Source organism: Ochotona curzoniae, unplaced genomic scaffold (genome assembly GCF_017591425.1).
Source record: "Ochotona curzoniae isolate NIBS_2020 unplaced genomic scaffold, NIBS_Ocur_1.0 contig_2404, whole genome shotgun sequence".
NCBI classification, from domain to species: Eukaryota; Metazoa; Chordata; class Mammalia; order Lagomorpha; family Ochotonidae; genus Ochotona; species Ochotona curzoniae.
In genome coordinates, this window is record NW_024465451.1 from 2,217,139 (window position 1) to 2,235,586 (window position 18,448).

Consider the following 18,448-nt stretch of genomic DNA (forward strand, 5'->3'; position numbering starts at 1 on the left):
AGGTTTCCATGTATCTTATAGGATTTCTCTTTTTAAATTTCTCTGTCCCCAGCACCTAGCATAGCACCTGGCACGAATTTAACAGACATTAGTGGATAGTAGTATTGTCATGTGTTGAATGCTTATTAGTGATCAGATGTCATGCTAAGTACAACATGTTGTTTCACCAGTCTTTGGTGACAGATGCTATCACCCATTTACAGCGAGGAATTGAAGCTCTGAGAAGTGAAATGACTTGCTTAATAGAAAAAAGATAAATGAGGAAGCCAGGATCTAAACTCGGGTCTAAGGGCTGCAGTTGTGGCAAAGCATGTTAAGTTGTTGCCTGTGATGCTGGTATCCCATACCGGTGCACTGGTTCCAGTCTGAACTGCTTGACCTCTGATCCAGCTCCCTGCTAATGTACCTGGGAAAGCAGCAGAAAATGGCCCAATTGCTTGGGTCCATGAATCTAAGCGGAAGACCCAGAAGAAGCTCCTGGCTCCAGGCATTGCCCTGATTTAGCCTGATCTAGTCCCAGCTGTTATAACCATTTGGAGAGTGAACCAGTGGACAGACGATCTTTCTGTCTCTCTCTTTCTTCTCTCTGTCACTCTGCCTTTCAAATAAATTAAATAAAAAAAAATTTTTTTAATGTTAAAAAGAGGGCCCGGCGTAGTAATCTAGCAGTGGTTATGGTCCTCGCCTTGCAGCCACCAGGATCCCATAAGGGTGCTGGTTCTAATCCTGGTGGCCCACTTCCCATTCAGCTCCCTACTTACAGCCTGGGAAAGCAGTGGAGGACAGCCCAGAGCCTTGGGACCCTGTACTTGTGTGGAAGACCTGGTAGAGGCTCCTGGGTTCAGATCAGCTCAGCTTCAGCTGTTGCAGCCACCTGGGGAGTGAATCAGCAGACAGAAAATCTTCTTTGTCTCTCTTCTCTGTATATCTGACTTTCCAATAAAAATCTTTAATTTAAAAAATGTTAAAACGATTCTATTGTTTAGAAGTTATATTTTAACTATCACTATTTAATGGGAACGTGTGCCTTCCTTACTTTTATAAACCCCTCCTAGTCCTGGCACTGTGGTTGGATCCGGATTATAATTCAGACGGAAGCACTGATGAGCAGCTGTAGGCCGTGAGGCCGTCTTCCGGGAGAGAGCACAGGGATGCCTGGCCTGCCAACCTGGGCTTGCCACACTCGTGATCTCACAGCCATACTAGACTCCTGGTCGCCACCACCGCAGGTGCTGAGGGATCAACTCCTAAAGGGAGTCTTGGCCCTAACCCTGCCTCCCCCAGCTGAGGATCCTTCCGGGCACATTCTGCAGGAGGTTTGTGCTGCTCGGGGATGTCAAGGTCTTCTCTCGGGCCAAGCCCAACATCCAGGGCTGTGTCTGAGGAGCCCCAGCAGGCCCAGGTGTGTTTGTTTTGGAGGAGGTTGGCTGCAAGAGATCAGAAACTTCCAAAGACTGAACAAACAATCAAGTGTTTTTCTCAATCTCAGCTACCTGAGACAGACAGAGGTGGGCGGGAGAGGCCTGTTGTTATTTCCATTTCAGCCAAAATGGGGTGAACTTGGACCCCAGCCCTTTGGAGAGCATTGTTCCTGGATTTGTGGCAGCCCTGGATTTGACCTTTTTGAGAGGAGGCCACCGGGCCCATCCACTGGAAAATACCAACTCCCCTAGAGACACAGCCCGCAGCTTCATGGCTTGGAACCAAGCTCCCTCGCGTCTGACTTCCTGACAAAGAATACCAACATCCCCCTAGTTACTGTGGAGTTGATTCTCTTTGATTCCAACTAGACCTAGTGCTGAAATTCAAAATGGGGTGGAGGTGATCTCTGACATTTCCATAAAGACCACTGACATGGTGATTTGGCCACACGCCCCTTCTGTTGTCAGGTCAACAGGGGAGTGCATTGAGGCAGACTCTGTATCGTCTCTTCCGGCCAGAAAGCTCTGGTCACAGAGGGGGTTAAGAGACCATGTGTGAAGAAAGACTAATTAGATTCTGTTGAATAGCTGGGTGGCAGGGGAAAATATTATGACAAAGGAGATTTGAATTCCAGAAGGCATCACATTTTGGATTTTCCTCTTATAAATATGCAAGTGGCGTTTTTTTTTTTTTTCCATTTCACAGAGCAGGAGATTTCTCAAAAGGCTTTCTGCTCCATCCTGCGCCCTGACCGCTGCTGAGCTCTCCTTAGGCGAAACTGACTCCACACACCTCGGTGTAAAATCTGCCAGGAGCCTCCCACTGAGCCTCTCCCGTTCATGTTCCCCAATCCAGCCCCACTGCCCTGTGTCCTGCCACTCAGCCTGCTGTGCCCAATCATCTCTAGCCCTTGGTACATGCTGTTCCCTCTGCCCGGATCGATTGCTGTCTAGACACAGCTGGATCTCCCAGCTGTGCACCTGTGAACTGTCCCTTCCTCCCACTTCATTGGAATCACTGGTGGAACTGCCTGCTTCACCTGTAGATCCTGTGGGGGCGGGGACCGTGTCTGTCTGGATTCCCCCAGCTTAGCACATGGTTTGTGGCACAAGGGAGAGAAAGGACTCTGCCCATCTAAATCACCTGTGTGTTGCCTTAAAAGCCTGGCATAGACTGCGGAATAATGACAGGAGGACGGCGTGGTGGGAGCGTGAAAATTGTTGCCCAAGAGGAGTGGGCGGCAATGCCCCCCTTTCCCTCTGGCTTACCAGCTCCTAGGCTGATGAGCAAGAGCCGCAGTTTTTGTGTTTTTTTTTTTTTTTTTTTTTTTTGCTGACCACGGAAGAAGAGACTATAAAATTCAACTTTCCATCTGGTTCTTCATGGTCCAAGAAAATACAGCAATTTCCAGCTCCAGGGAAATGAGCACTCAAATCATGAGAGCTGAAACACAGCCTGTCGTTGAATTCCCCCAGAGGAGTGCACGTTTGAGTCAGGAAGGGAAGTGAATGAAGCATAGTTTAGCCTGGAAGGATCCATTCCCTGGTGACCCTCCCCACGGCAGGCGGGTGACGTTTCTCCATGGCCAGTTGCCCCCTGGCCTTCAAAGCCCACCTGCTCCATATGACAGCCGCTTCTTGCTTTCTTTCACTCCCTCTCTCCGGGCGGCAGAGTGCTCCTGCACATGAGGCAGGCGAGCCAGCAGCACTCCACGGCCTGCCTGGAAGCGGAGGCTAGCCTTCCAATGGGAGTGCTTTAACATCTGTCCACATGCACTGTCCAAACCCTGACTGCACTTCAATGCGAAGATAATGCATTTGCTTTTTAATGTTTTCTGTGAGAACCAGGGTTGACCGAACATTTCCGGTGATCGTCATGGGTGACCCTCAGGCATGCCTGGGAGCCCGAGGATGTGGGCACACCTCTACTTCTGGCAGGAAAGAACTAGGGCAAAGCTCCCGAGAAGCTGCCCGGAGGCTGGCCTTGCTGGTGTTCAGGGACCCAAGCAAAGGAGGCCATTTTTAGCAATGGGCTGGAATTGCCAGGTTTAGAGAGCTGTGACAGGCGATCTCAAGACCTTGGGCAGTTTGTATAAGCATCTAGACTTTGGGTATATTTTTAAACCTGATGTGGGATCCCTTTGAAGTGTATCCATCTTGGGGTGGGTTGGGGTGGTGGAAGACTTCTAGAAAGTTAGGGCCAGTCTGAAAAAGCTTTCTATGGTAACCCCCTGGTGTGCCCAGTTGCTTTCCCAAAGGGAGACAGGACCACCTGTGCAGGCCATCTGAGAAGGAAGACACTTGTGGGTGAGAGAGAATGGCTTGTGCTGTTCAACTCCCCGCCCCCAACTTTCCCCACAGGGTATAGGAGATGTTGGCTCAATCATTACGCTTGTGGGAGACTGGAGCTCTGGGCTGGGCGTGTCTCGCCCGTGGCCTCCTTTGCACTGGTACTGCCAGCCTGTTTCTGAAGATCTGGCTAAGACATGCAGGAAGTGCCCCGCCCCCATCGCACCCCATGCACTAGGATGGCATGGAAGAGCAGAAGGTGCCGTTCGCAGGCCTGAGGTGGCTGGTGGAGAGCTGCTGACCGGGCAGGAAGCGTTTCCTGGCCGCCCAGGTGGGGCTGTGGCCGTCTGTCCTCGGGTTTGCAGTCTTAGTCCTCTAGTGGCAGGATTACTGCAGCGTCAAGGAGCCTGCCTTCTTACAGGGGCTTCCAGGCACACAGGCACACCCTCGTGCTGGAAAGTGGGAGGGGATGAGTAGAGCCACGGAGCATCAGGAACGTGGGTGGGGCAGCACAGAGGGAGAGGCCTTTAGGAACTGCAAGTGCAGTCTTTCAATCCGTAGGTTTTTGTTTTTTTAAATTTATTCACTTATGTATATGAAAAGCAGAGCAACAGGGAGAGGAGAGGAGGAAGAGGAGGAGGAGGAGGAAGAGGAGGAGGAGGAAGCGATCTTTCATTCACCAGCTCACTCCCAAATGGCTATAAAGCCAGGTCTTGGCCAGACCAAAGCCAAGAATCAGGAACTTCTTCTGGGTTTCCCACGCGGGTGCAGGGACTCAAGTGAGGCACGCGGGCCATCTTCCACTACCTTCCTAGGTGCATTACCAGGAAGCTGGACTGGAAGCAGAACAGCCAGGACTGGAACTGGCACTCCCACATGGGCTGCCAGCTTTGCAGACAGTGGCTTAATGTAATGTGCCACAACGCCAGCCCCTCAGACCCACTTCTGGTCCACTCAGGAGGAGAGACTGAGCCTCAGAGTGGAGAGAAGAGTGCCATGGAAGACAACACAGGAAGTCCCAAGGGATGCAGCAGAAGCTTCTGGTGAGGGCAGCTGAGCCCTGTACACCAGCTGCTGCAATTCCCCTGGACAACACAGGGCCTCCAGTGAGAACAAGAGGACAGTGAGGTGAAGCAGAGGCTCCCCGCTGGAGCTTTCAGACTCTTTGGTTTCTTTATTTATTGTCTTTAAAAAAATATTAACAGCCATTAGAAACAACAATGACGACGAAACATTCACAACCCATCTGAGAGTCCGGGAGTCCTTCATCCCACGCTAGGCGGCACTTTCAGCCAAAAGGCCCCTTCATGTTTTTCATGGGTGGGTACTGCTGCTCCATGGGCATGGCACCAAAGCAGTCCGAGGGGTTACAGTGGCCTGCCTTGCCTGGCTGGCCCATGGGACCTGGGGGGCCAGGGACGCCAGGAATGCCCTGCTGGCCCATCGGTCCTGTGGCACCCATCTTGCCATATCCTGGAGGTCCTTGAGGACCTGGGGAGACAAGAGACACAAAAGGAAAATCAGGGGTGTCCAGTCCTCGGAGGAGATGGCGATGTGGGAGACCGAAGTCGCCGAGTGATGCCCAGCTCCCCGCTTATGCATTCTCGCGGGCACCTAACATTAACGAGGACTTAGCAACAGTACTACCCCACTGGCTGGTTTGAGGGAGAGCTCTGCACAACTCCCCTGAGCAAGGAATTGTTGCCGCATCTTGCAGCTGAAGCCTAGGACTAAGAGAGCACACGCGCCTGGAACGTGGTGGAACTGGGTCAGAGCCCTGGGGTGGGCTTAAGGGGGTAGGTTCTAGTCTTTCCTTTTCAAGCCATGCAGCAGTGAGGCGTGCATCAGAGCACACCCTGGGTGGCTAGGGGGCCCCTTCACAGTTATACAGCCATCAAAATGTGCCAGGCTCACGCGGGCAATGTCTCCCCACTGCGTCCGGGCTGGCCCCACCTAAGATTCAGAGATGGGAACTGTGCCTTCCATGTCCTCCCACCCCCGCACCAGCAGGGAATCTTGTACTTGGGCAAGGTCATTGTAAATGCGGAGTCGGTAGGGCTGGTCACCAGCCACACCCAACCACATTCTGGGGTGCCAAGTTCTTTTTCATACCTGGAGGGCCTGGCAGGCCATTTTCTCCCGCAATGCCAACACCAATGTCTCCCTTTTCACCTTTGGTCCCTGGCAATCCTGGAACAAAAGAAAGCAGTTTCAGTGGACATATGGCACAGCCAGCCAGGCTACTTGGGTCACACACACACGTGTACACATGCACACATGTATACACATGCAACTGCATGCACACACACACAGAGCTTCGTATTCACAACAGACCCAGCTGTGGCCAGCTCAGGCGGGCCGAGCTACCTCTCATTCCTGGCAGGCCCTGTCGTCCTTCTCTGCCAATCTGCCCGGGAAGCCCGGGGGATCCTGGGGCGCCTGGCCGGCCTGGGGCACCGTCCTTTCCGGGGGGCCCTGGCCGGCCGGGAGCTGCCACCACCTCCATGGGGAACTGCAGTCTGGAGGTGTAGTAAGCCATCCTCTCTGTAAGAAACGACAAGGATGGGGCACGCGGGGTGCCCCTGGGGTTCAGCCAGGGCGCAGCCTTTCTTTAGAGGGAATGGGAGCAAGGAATGTGAGGATCAGTCTCCTCACAGGAAGCAGGGGGAGGCCCTGCCCTGGCCTCCACTGGCCTTCCCACCAAGCTGAGATGCAGAGACCTGACCTCGACCCGTGTCTTCTGCCCCAGGCTCCACCAGCTCACTGCTGGCTTCAGGACCAGGCTCAGGTCCTTGGCATTCAGGGTCTGCCTTCCAAGCAAGCAGCCCAGCCCCTGGGAGACAGCATCCATACTTCCCACCCCCACCAGCCCCTAACGCATCACTGTCAGATGGGCAAGGGGAAAAGCTTAAACCACCCCAGGCAGCTCACAGCTGCTGCTGCTGGGCCCTCTCTTTAGTCTTTGCTTCACGCCAACTCGTTTGAGACCAATTTTCCTGTCTGCCTCTTTTGCTCAAGTAGGGGTTTAGGGAGGGAAAGAGGGAATGGTTTCATCTTGGAACCGCACAGGTGGCAGGGAAGGTGTGATGGATAATTAAACACGCGCCCGTCAACTCCTGCGCGTGTGAGGGGGAGGGGGTGGAGGTGGGGGCCATAACTTTATGAAGAGGAAGAAGAAGAGAAGGCCAGGGCTGGATATGTGTGTGTGTTTGTCGGGGGAGGGAGGCTGCCAGCACCACAGCCTCCCAGTCGGCTCAGCCAATTACCATCAAGCATTTTCACAATCTCTTGTCTGATGAACCTCTTGATTTCGTCGTAATTCACCATGTCTCCCTGGGGGAGGAAGAGCAGATAACCTGCCTCAAGGATCCTTCCGAGCCTGGCCCCTCGCTTCTGGGAACAGACTAGATGAAAGCAAAGCTTGGAAGGGGGAGGCCAAGGTTCGGGGAAAGCCTGAGGTCTTCATGGCCCGCAATGGTGTCACACATTTTGCTCTGCCCTTTAACCCCCCGCCCTGAATGCCAGCAGCAGCTTCTAAAGTGACCCTCCCAACCCCTGCCACCTTAGGTCACCCGTAGCTGTTTGGGGCAGCACCCGTGGCTACCAGTCTTCTCTCTTACCATGGATCCAGGCACGCCGGGCAGCCCAGGGCTCCCGGCTGGTCCTGGAGACCCAGGGTGGCCTCTCTCACCCGCAGGCCCTGGTGGTCCCACGGGCCCCATGGAGCCGCTCTTGCCAGGCCCACCAGGCATGCCAGCTCGTCCCTTCTCTCCTGCTTGGCCTTTCTGTCCAGCGGGTCCTGGATCACCCTGTAGGGATGGAAGTCACAGTTTAGCATTAGTACGTACAACCAAGGCCACTTCACGGCCTCCTCGAGGCCACTTTCCCTCTCAGCTGCCCCTTCCTGCCCACGCCCTGCAGATCCCCCAGCTGTCTCTAAGACTGTGGCCCCAGCATTCTACTGGTCACTAAACCTCTACATTGGTCCTTCCGTCATCCACCATGTTACCCCACTTGGAGATCCTGGGCCTCAGTGTAAAAGCCTCATTCCCTGGCCAGGCATTTGAGACCTTTTATGACATGGCTCCTCAGTCTTGCCTCCCTGTCCCTCCACCTCCATCCATACCTCCTTGGTCATTACTCTTGGATGGCGCTGTGACCATACAGTCCTAGGTCTCCCTGCCTAAATCACCCTGTACCCTCACTCGGGCCCAGTGTTCCTCCTTGTCAGGTGACATGCTCTGCACAGCCTGCCACTGCCCAGGCTTGCTAGACTAGTGCAGCCTTCCTCCCACCCCACACTGCCACATTTCCTCTGCAACTCTGAAATCTGCCATCCTCTAATGAGAGTGGAGGGAGCTCCATTCACTCAAGGCTCGGAACATGAGCAAGAGTGGCTGTCGTAAAACGAAAGCCGTGAATGAGCAACCAGTAATGTGGTTCAGCGGTTTAATCCACTAACAATGCCAGCTCCCACGTGAGCCTTAGTTCCAGCCTGCACTGCTGTACTTCCCACCTAGCTCCCTGCTATGCTGGAGTAGCAAAAAGTGAGGGGTATACTTGGGCCCATGCCACCCACATGGGGGACCTTCATGGAGCTCCTGGCTCCTGGCTTTGACCTGGACCAGCTACAGCCATTGTGGCCATTTGGGGAGTACACCAGCAGATAAAAGATATCCCCCTCTCTCTCTTTCTCTCTGTCAACTGGTGAGGCCAACGCTCCTGACCCCAGCTAAGAACCCTGGATGGGCCCCCCTGGGAGAAGTCCTGTCAACTTCGCCCAGTCCTCTCTGAGTCTCGTCTCGGTGCTGAAAGCCAGGACTTGGCTTTGGGCTTCTCCCAGACACAGCCATTGCCTACTCACCTTAGGACCAGGGGGTCCATAGAGTCCCTGTTTTCCAGGGGGTCCCTAGAAAAAAGAACAGGTCAGAGGTCAAGTGTGGAGAGCATCTCCCAGGCTTCTTAGGGAGCTTGATGCACTAAACAGGCCACCTCCCCTCTCAGTCTCAGGTCCCCAGGCCGGGCCCAGCAGGCCTCCCTGAGAGAACAGTAGCCTTCCTTGCCCGCAGCAGGGCTGGCAGGTGGCAGGGAGAATGCTGTCCCCTGGCACGATCTGGTGGGTCACACTGGCTGGGTCGCTCCTTCCAGATAAGGAGTGGAGTCAGGAGCAGGTGGCCAGTATGCAGCATCCTGCGGGGCCTGAGAAGGGCCAGTGCTCACAGTTCAGTATCATTATTAGTTCTTGTGAGTCAGGTCAAACCCTGAGAGCAGCGAGAGGCAAGCCTGACTTCAGCCCACCCCTCTCCCAGAGCGGCAAGGGTTAGCAGCTTCAGTCTATAACCTGGACAGGAACGGATTCTAAATGAAGGAGGAGGCAGGGAGGAGCCCAGCACACACAAACCTCTTTGCCATCCGCACCATCTGTCCCAGGCTCGCCCTGGAGAGAAGAGAGAGAGAGCCAGAAGATGTGATGAGTTCCAACCAGCCTGGCCTCACTTAGCCTGCAGGACGTGTCCAGTGCCTGCTCTGTCCCGGAGCCACAACCCTCCAGCCCTCACCCTGTGGCCCTCTGTGCCCCCTACTCCCCACTCCAGCCCACAGTGACCACTCTCTGCTGCTCTGGCTCATCCCCTTGAATTCTAGATGGGAAGAACAGACTGCCTGAGTCCTGAGCACGCAGGTGAGGAGGGAGGCAGGGACAGAGGGAACTGCACACAGCATCAGTGAGTGGCAGCTGTGAGATCAGCTCTTCTGGGAAAATGGGCCCACAGGCCCCCTAGCACACAAGCTGGAGTCTACTACCCCACTCCCAGGCCACCAACTGAGGGCACTACTACAGCTTCCCAGAAGCCTTCATTGGTGGAAATCAGGCCAGAGTGGGCACTGAGAGGCCTGGCTCCCTGCCTCGACTGTCCCCAGGAGACTTTGTATCCCTCACACTGGCAGTGGGTTCCAGCTGAGGGAGTTTGCCTGCCAGGAACTTTGGAAAGAGAGGCTAAGGCCCCAAGTCCTGGAGTTGGGCAGCTGGGGATGGAGCCACAGCTCTTCCACCCGCCAGCCAGGTGACTCTGGGCAATCCAGTAGCCTTGCTGATTCCTGTTAACCGGGCACAGCTTGGGCTCTTAGCTGGCGTTGGGACCCAGGTCCAGATGAGATGCCTGTCACGCACTGAGCCCCCCAGGTGCTTAGCCCTCACTTGGGGATGGTCAGCATTGCTGTGAGCGTCCAGCCTGGGCTCGTAGGGCCTCACTTTCCATATATGTGACCCTTCTGCCCTGGCTTAACTGGCAAAGCCACCTGACCCTCTGCACTGGGCTGTGACCGTCAGATGTGGAATCTTACCGGGGGCCCAGGGTGTCCAGGTGGGCCAGGCTGGCCTGGGAGGCCCATGAGGCCCCTTTCTCCAGTGGCTCCCCGGTCTCCTTTCAGGCCCTGGAAAACAGGAGGTAGTAATGAAGAACAGTAGAGGGGAGGATGGACACCCCATCACCGTGTGCAAGGGCCCACATCCCCTATCAGCTTCTAGGCCCCACAAGAGGAGGCGGTCCTGCCTGAACTCCCAGCAAGAGCCCAGGGTGACTTAGAAGGAGAATTCTTTGGAGCCAGGTGAGGGTATGCCAGGGAAGGAGGCAGCGGAGACCTCCTGCTCTGCACCTCTCACCGCAGCAGGGCCAAGCACCTGGGAGGCAGCAGGGTGGGAGCTATCACTCACCATTGCAGATATTCCAGCTGGACCAGGCTGGCCTGGAGGTCCCGGAGGTCCCTAGAGAGAGTGTACAGTCAGTGGGCTGGAGTTGGGCCCTAAGCATCAGCCCCCCCCCCCGGGGGGGGCAGTGGCTCCAGCAATGGCAGGGCAGCACTCTAAAGTTGCCTGCTCCATTTGCTTCCTAAAACCCTCCCTCTGCCTTCAGCTGTTGCATTGGAGCTGTTGCCAGACCAGTGGCCAGAGCTGAGGCCTGCCCCCTCAGCCTGTGTGTAGGGCATCCCAATCACAGCCCAAGGTCACGTGCCAAGGGCAAAGGTCTGACAACGTTAGCTACCATCGCCCTACCCCCTGGTCCCTGCTTCCTGCAGGAACCCAGCACCAGTCACAGCACTCATGTGGACCCTGCAGGCAGGCAGTCCCTGCCCCCCCGAGGAGTGCCAGTCCCTGCTGACCTTGGACTGCACCTGACATGTCCTCCTCCATTGCAATGGCCACATCTTTGTCTGGGAGCCACAGTTCAGATGCCACCTCCCTGCTCACAGTGTCACCCTCTCTGACCCCAGGACACTCTGGTGTCTCTTAGAGCACTTCCCTCCGCACTCCCAGATGGAAGGATCTAAAAGCCAAGGCTGCTATCCTATTCACCTTTAAGTCTCCTGAGAGGAGACTGCCCAGTACTGGGCCGGTCACACAGTAGGGGGAGAAGGGAAGAGCTCAGGGGTCAGACCCGCCCACGATCAAAGGCGTCAAGTGGCAGTCATGTCTGTTACTGCAGAGGATAGTAGGTGGGAAACTCATTATTGCTTGCTAGCCATCCTCTCCGCCCCCCTGACCTCAGGACACACGCGTCCTTATGCACCTGGAGGTCCAAGGCAAACGCAGGCCTCGACCTGCTTCCTCTCTCCCTACCCCTCTGCCCCATCCACACCCAGTCCAGGGCCCAGCAAGTCCTCCTCCGCCTGATGCATTGCAGATCTGTCCTGGCCTCTCCTTTTCGCTACAGCCCCCGCCTGTGGCTTCCGCCTCCACACTTCTAGCCACCCCGCCTCCACAGCTGGCCACACCGTGGTCTTTTCTGAGCTTGGCTTCCCCTCCCCACCCACATCTGAGCCATGCTGAGCCTCATCATGGGGTCCCTCAGACAGCCGAACATTCCCAAGCTGCCTGAGCCTTTCCACATCTGCGTGGCCCTTTGGCCTGGGACTCTCCTCCCATCCCTTCACCTCCCAACACAGTGCTCAGTCCCTGGCTGCTTCTTTCATTCCATCCTCAGCTCAAACGCCACTTCTCCCACAGCAACCATTCCCTAAAGTTACTTCCCAGCCCCTCCCTGCCACATCTCACCACTGCCTGATGTGCTTGCGGGGATTTGTTGTGCTTGCACGGGAGCTCAGAGACAGCAGGGGCCCTTGTCTACCTTGCTGGCTGTGGTTACCCCCATGTGTGGAACAGGGCCTGGGGTAAAGCAGGTGCTCAGTGGCCACCTGTTGACTGCATGACCTTCATCTGAGAAGTGGACGCCAACGTGCCCAGGATGCAGGAAGTGGTGAGGGCCATGGGCGACTACTCAGCTGAGTGACCCTGAACTCCTTCTAGCTCTGTGTGGTGAGGGCAGCTCCTATGAGCACTGTTAGGAGATCACCCACCAGCCCACCCCACCAACGGCAGCCACCAGAACAGCTTCACTCACAACGTGGCCAGGGGGTCCGGGTCTTCCTTGGGGTCCCATAGCACCTGGCTCACCCTGCAGGAGCCAGAGAAAAGGGAAGAAATGAAATAAAAATGGAGCCTCTTGCTCACTCGTGGCTGCTCCACTAAAGAGAACTGGGCAGGGCAGGTGGGAACAAACACCATTGGCCAGGGGAGCTGGGCGGGGTTCAAGGTGTGCAGTGTGGAAAGTTCCTGCTAGGAGGCCCAGGAGAGAATGCAGCTGCTTGGCCAGCTAGCAGGAGGAAGCAGCTGCGTCTGAGACCTAGCAGGACCAGGGCAGCCCCAAGCAGCCTGTGTACCTCGGCACCGGGACGGCCGCTGCTGCCAGGGGGACCTGGTTTGCCGCAGTCACCCTAGAAGAGAGAGAGGCAGCGAAGCTCACTACATTTCCACTTGGTTCTCCCAATGCAAGTCTGCCCCATCTGCCCTGGCCTTGGCCAGACGCTCTCTGAGCTGGTGAGCCAGTGTGCCAGGCCTGGCGGCCTCCAGTCGCCTGGCTGCGATGACAGCAGCCCAAACAAAGGTCAGTGGCTTCACCCAGGCCAGTTCCACGCTGTGTGCCTTGGCTCAGGTCACAAAGAGAGCAGATTTTAAAATAATAATAAAATAAAAAATAACTGCTTGGCCCACGTCTCCAGGCTTTACCTTAGGTCCAGGGAGGCCGGGATGTCCAGGTTTCCCTTTGAATCCCTGGAGAAGGAAAAACAGAGTGAGGTCAAGCCCCTCACCCCAGCCTGGCCCCCTGTCTGTGCCTCCTCTCTCCAGTCTGGTCTGGGTTTCGTCCACACCCCATTCCCCAGGCAGTGGTTGTTCAGCTGGAAGCCTCCCAGATTCTTGGTCCTTTTTCAGTTTAACTTACTGGGGGTCCCATGAGTCCGGGGGAACCAGCAGGGCCGGGCTCTCCCTAGGGAAAGAAAGCAATGGCACTCAGTCAGGAGTTTAGTTCACAGCCTGCACTGACTCCTTCCCCACCGATCTCTTCCTTTGTCTAGCTCCTCCCAGCTGGCTCAGTGGGCCGGGCTGTCCCCTTACTTACTTACTCTCCTTACTTACTTATTTACTTACTTCTCAGGGTAGCTAAGGACATTGACCTTCATACCCTGCCCTTGCTAGGCCTCTACTCTTTTCAGATTCCCTGGCAAGATGAGACCCAAGGAGTCAGGACTGGCTCTAGGCCTCCACATCTGTAATTGGATTCTTCCCAAAACCCAGCCTGGTCTTCAGTTGCCCAAGGATCTGATGGAAACTCAGTCTTGTCACTTGGTTAGTGTGGAAAGCCCACTTGCCCAGCCTGCTCAGGGCCACTATGGGAACAAGGGTGGCTGGGGAAGAGCGAGGACAGATCAGGGGAAGGCATGGGTGCCCCTCCATGGGGCCAGGGGACACTTTGGTTTCCTTCCTCTGATGTCTGCTTTTGGAGAAGGAAGCAGAGAGGGTTGCTGGCCCTCCAGGGCCCACCATCTCACCCTCAGGCCAGGCTTGCCATCCTTCCCGTCCAGGCCATCCAGGCCAGCAGGTCCCTGGGGACAGAAAAGCAGCAGTTCCACAGATTGCACTGGGCTGCCCCTCAATGTCACCCCTCACCCAGCTCCTGCCCCTGCCTTGCACACGCATACACATGCATGTATACACACACCTGCATGACACACATCACATGCCCATTGGGATCCCACACTCACCTGGATCCCGGGAGGTCCTGGTGGCCCAGGTGAACCAGGCATGCCCGACGGGCCTCGCATCCCTTCGCTGCCCTGAAAGCCAAACCCAGTAAAGTCAGTAGGGCCTGGCCTCTCTCTCTGAAGACCAGGCCCTGGGCCAAGGGTCCTGGAAACCCTGCATGTTAGGATAATCAGCCTACACGGACGTCTGCGCTAGGGTGTTCCCCCACCTTGCCCCTGCTCTCTGCGGGAAGGCACAGAGACCTGAGCCAGTATCCTCATCAGAGTGGGCCAGGAGTTGGTCCAGCACTGCTCAGAAGGCATGCGTTGAGCTGCAAGCACATGACCAGTTCTCAGGGGTCCCCACAGGTGTGTGGGCAAGAGCCCCTGGGACAAAAGGTAGGATGGTGCCTGTCCTTGGGACTTGCAGTCTCACCATGACCGAGACCAAAGACAATGCCACAGTTCGTGGTTATAGTCCATGTGCAGCGGGAGGGCAGCAGAACAAGCTGGCACTCTGGCTAGGGTCAGGGAAGATGCTAGACTCTGAAGGATGCCTGCGCTTGGACAGGTGCAGGAGAAAAGGAGGCGCCCAAGGGAACCCAACAGCAAGGCAAGATTTGGAAGTGGCCATGTGCCTGGCCTGGGTGTTGGAGACCATGTGACAGGCAGGGTAGGTGAGGAGGCTGGAGTCGGAGCCTTGCCCAGGCAGGGCCCTGAATGCCGTGTTTCCTGGCTGTGCTTCATTGCGTCCCAAGTCTTTCTCAGCAGGGGCCTTGGAGCTGGACACGGGAAGTGGAGACCAGGGGGTAGGACTCCAGGACCCCTAACCTGTCATAGCCAGAGCAGCTGTTCCTGCATCTGTCAGATGGACTGAGGTTTTGTGCGAATCTGGCCCAGGCTACTGTGGCCTTGGGGAATGAGCCAGCAGGTGAACACTACCTCTCTATAACTCTGCCTTTCAAGAAAGTAAACATTTCCTTTCTCTTTCTCTCTTCCTTCCTTTTCTCTCTTCCAAGAAAAAAGGTTCAAGGGGTGGGGCTGACATTATGGCGTAACTTGCCACCCTAGAGACATTGGCATGCCAGGTGGGCACTGGTTCGAGTCCTGGCAGCTCCACTTCTGATCAAGTTCCCTGCTAATGTGCCTGGGAAAGCAGCAGAGAATGATCCAAGTGCTTGGGCCCCAGCACTTACATGAAAGACCTAGATTAAGCTCCTGGCTTCTGGCTTTGTCCTGGTCCACCCCAGCCATAGTGACCACCTGGGAAGTGACTCAGTGGATGGAAGATCAATATGTGTCTCTCCCTCTCTGCAACTTTGCCTTTCAAATAAATAAATACTTAAAAACAGAACAAAATAAAAGGCTCAGGAACCACAATACAAAGTCTGAAAAGTCATGCTATAGGCACTAGAGAGCCACAGAAAGTTTAAGGTGGAAGAGTGAGGGAGGGAACACTGGAGGAGAGAGAATAGAGGCTAGGGGAGGAGGGTTCTGCTTTATTCCCCCAGTGGGAAGAGGGTGGCTGTCCTGGGTCAGAGGCTGTGGAGTGGCAGAGGGGAAAGGATCCAACTTTAGACCTTGCCAAAGGGGAAGGCTGTGGGGGAAGTGCAATGCCACCATGCACCAGGAGGGGTCAGCACAGCCCTAGCCAAGGGCAGCCCCCACCGGGTGTCCAGAGGAGAACCTACCACCTGCACCCGCCTGCCATTGGGGATCTTATGCATCCACCAGCCTGAGGAGCTGGCATGTCGTGGGTAAGGGGAAGGCAGGGAGTGCAGCTGCTTGGATCCTCCACGGAAGGGAAGGGAGCTGGCAACCTCCACAGTCACTCCTGCACGGTTTCTAGTCTCAGGCCTGCTTTTCTCCAGATCCTCAATCCCTCCACCCTCCACCCCAGCTCCAAGGACCACGGGCCAGCCTGGAGGCCCCTCCTCCCAAGTTTTGTATCATGGAGCCAGTCTTGGACCTCCCCGAGGCCTGACACTGAGATGGGGCCAGTATGGGGGCTGTGGCTTGGTATTACCTAGGGTGCTGCTCACCTTCTCCGCTTGGGGACCTGGTGGGCCAGGGGCTCCAACTTTGCCGGGGAATCCTGGGGGACCCTGTGTCAACAAAGCAGCCAGCAGGAATCAGAGAGGGGCTAGGATGGGGGTGGGCCATCTTCCTACCCTGCTCTATTATGATCACAAGGCATTGGAAGTTGCTAGAAACATCCCTCCCGCTTCCCACCCCCGGAACACAGCATCAGCCTGTCCGCTGGGCCCACCCAGGAGAGTCTGCTCTCTAGGTCCTGGCTCTTGGAATGGGGCCTGACCACCCAGGCTGTTCGTCCCTTCCTGGGCCCATCCTTGCTTAGCTTGGCCATGTCAGGCCTGCCCTTCCTGAGGAGACAACATCAGATGGAGACTGCCTGGGGTTGTACTCACCGGTGGTCCTGGAAAGCCTGGCTGGCCTTGAAACCCCTGGGGGAGAAGCAAGGGACAGTGCTGTGTCACCCCTCCCTGCCTGGCTGCCCAGGGAAGGGAGAAGGGGAGGGAGGGTGGCAGGATGCAGCAGCTGCAAGCCACAGGGCCTTGATGTGCATGGAGGTGCAAGAGGGCAGGCAGGCGAGGCCCTGGGCGTGATGTGGGCGCAGAGCTGGGGACCACCAGGGAGGGGGACTCTGCCCAGGTCTCAGTCTCACTCACCTGGTCGCCCTTCTGGCCTGAAGTCCCTTGGGGTCCACGCTCTCCTCGGGGTCCCTGTCACCCAGAGAACAGTACAGGTGGAACTCAGTCCTCCCTGCCCCCCAGACCCAGGGCAGTATTGGGGGGCCCTCACACTCACCCTGTCCCTTCCCTCTCACTCACCACTGGGCCTTGGGGACCAGGTAGGCCTTCGGATCCTGGTGGGCCCTAGGGATACAAAGGAGCAGACTCAGTCGCTCTGACTCGGGGAGATGAGGACTAGAGGGGGAGAGGGCAGGGGCAGGTCAGGGGACAGGTCCAGAGCAGGTGCCATGGAGGCCCCATCAGCTGGCAGGCCTTCCTCTAATTCCTGAGCAGCCCAACCCTGGCCTCCTAACTGGTCCTGCCCCCTCCTTCTGGCTCACTTCCAGCCAGCCAGCAGGTGGCTGCTGAGCACAGCTCAATGATGTCACTGCCCTGCTCACAAACCTTCCATGGCTCCCGTGTTCACAGCAAGAGGGGCATACCCTCCACCAGTGCTGGTTTTTTGAGGGGCCCTGTCGTTTGGCACCAATCACCCTTGCCCACCTCGCCCTCCCCCTCCCTTCTTGTCTGCCTTGCTCAGTCTGCCCGCTGCTCCCTGTACACTTGGTACAGGGACTTTGCACGGCTCTGCCCTGCACCTGGGAACCCCACCATGCCGTACCTCTTCCAGGTGAGCACATCTGTGTGTAGATGGCTGTCCCCGCAGTGCTCTGCCCATGGCCTCTTCCTCTGGGCTCCCTTGCACCCTCCATGCAGAACTCAACCTAACCACCTCTGCAGAGAAGCCTTCCTGGACCCTCCTCTGAGGGGCAGCCTGCACAAGCTCCTGCCCCTTAACCTGCTCAGCCGTCTCCGTGATCTTATCTCTCATCATGCTGGGTTTTTGCTCATGCCTCTGACATCTTCCTCCCTCAAGGCAGAGCCTGTAGTGGCTTCAGAGGGCAGCCTGGTGCCCTGTGGTCCCTGAGAGCCTGTCTGTCCCTAGATTGATGTATGCCAAGGGCTCTGATGCCCCCACAGAGGCCTGGCTGAAGTTGGTGAGCGTGGAGAGGCAGGCAGAGCCGGCTGCCACGTCTGAGGCGTCACCAGACGGACGCGGCTGAGTCCAGGTCCCTCCATTGACTGCCTTGAGTCCCACATGGGAGTCACAGTGTCTTCCTCATCTGATAACACATCTGGCTCCTGGACGTGACTGGCCAGGGACCTGGCACACCCTGGCCCTGGGTTGGGTCTGTCTGCCTTTGCCTTGATGGGTGGGGGGGCGGGGATAGGGAGAGAAGACAAGGAGGAGGGAGAAGGAGGGAGAGGAAGGGGAGGAGGAAAGAGGGTTGGAAAGGAAAGAGGAGGGGGAGGAAGAGGAAGGAGAAGAGGAAGGGCAGGGAGGGAGAAGAGGAAGAGGAGAAAGGGGAAAGAAGGGAGGAAGAGGGAGGGGAGGGAGGAGGTGAAGGAGGAGGGATGAGAGGAAGGGAAGGAGGAGGGGGCCCAGGGAGAGGAGGAGGGCGAGGAGAGAGAGAGGAGGGGAAGACGGTGGGAGGAGAGAGGAGAGGAGGAAGAGGGGTTCCTCTGCCAGCTAACTGGTCCACCTCCAGTGCCCAGGCTGCCTGCTGGGATGCTCTGCTCTGCCGAGACACAGCTGGAGTGACTCGGGGCAGGAGCAGCAGGGGTCACGGATTCCGCCTTCACAGGCTGCTAGAAAATTCTCCCTGGCCGCTGTGTGGGTGGTGGGGTGCAAGGCGGGGGTGCAGCAGCAGCAGCAGCTCCCTTTGAAGCCCTCCCTCCCTCTGTCCCGTCCATCCCCAGGGCTGTGGGCTGCCACTCACCGGCTCCCCCTTCTCGCCCGCAGGCCCGCTGTGGCCACGCTCTCCCTTGATGCCCTGACAAGCGGCAGAGAGAGCAGAATTAGCCTGTGGCCCGCCTGTCGCGGTGCTAATGCGAGGGGTGGAGACTGCA

At 56.7% G+C, this 18,448-nt stretch overlaps 1 protein-coding gene across 2 annotated transcripts in view; it reads right to left on the minus strand.

Annotated features, from left to right (window-relative positions):
• Positions 1 to 4,978: 4,978 nt before the first annotated feature.
• Positions 4,979 to 18,448, minus strand: part of COL16A1 (collagen type XVI alpha 1 chain) — a 42,311-nt gene continuing 28,841 nt past the window's right edge. For both annotated transcript variants that reach the window (XM_040974385.1, XM_040974386.1), the window contains 20 exons: positions 18,319 to 18,372; positions 16,637 to 16,681; positions 16,475 to 16,528; positions 16,214 to 16,249; positions 15,827 to 15,889; positions 13,806 to 13,877; positions 13,593 to 13,646; positions 12,986 to 13,030; positions 12,772 to 12,816; positions 12,426 to 12,479; positions 12,107 to 12,160; positions 10,423 to 10,473; positions 10,053 to 10,142; positions 9,112 to 9,147; positions 8,575 to 8,619; positions 7,331 to 7,519; positions 6,977 to 7,043; positions 6,078 to 6,254; positions 5,823 to 5,900; positions 4,979 to 5,201 (listed from right to left, as the gene is read on the minus strand). In XM_040974385.1, coding sequence (XP_040830319.1) covers positions 4,999 to 5,201; positions 5,823 to 5,900; positions 6,078 to 6,254; positions 6,977 to 7,043; positions 7,331 to 7,519; positions 8,575 to 8,619; positions 9,112 to 9,147; positions 10,053 to 10,142; positions 10,423 to 10,473; positions 12,107 to 12,160; positions 12,426 to 12,479; positions 12,772 to 12,816; positions 12,986 to 13,030; positions 13,593 to 13,646; positions 13,806 to 13,877; positions 15,827 to 15,889; positions 16,214 to 16,249; positions 16,475 to 16,528; positions 16,637 to 16,681; positions 18,319 to 18,372 — 1,512 coding nt within the window. In that variant the 3' untranslated portion in view covers positions 4,979 to 4,998. The remainder of the gene's footprint in view (positions 5,202 to 5,822; positions 5,901 to 6,077; positions 6,255 to 6,976; positions 7,044 to 7,330; positions 7,520 to 8,574; positions 8,620 to 9,111; positions 9,148 to 10,052; positions 10,143 to 10,422; positions 10,474 to 12,106; positions 12,161 to 12,425; positions 12,480 to 12,771; positions 12,817 to 12,985; positions 13,031 to 13,592; positions 13,647 to 13,805; positions 13,878 to 15,826; positions 15,890 to 16,213; positions 16,250 to 16,474; positions 16,529 to 16,636; positions 16,682 to 18,318; positions 18,373 to 18,448) is intronic.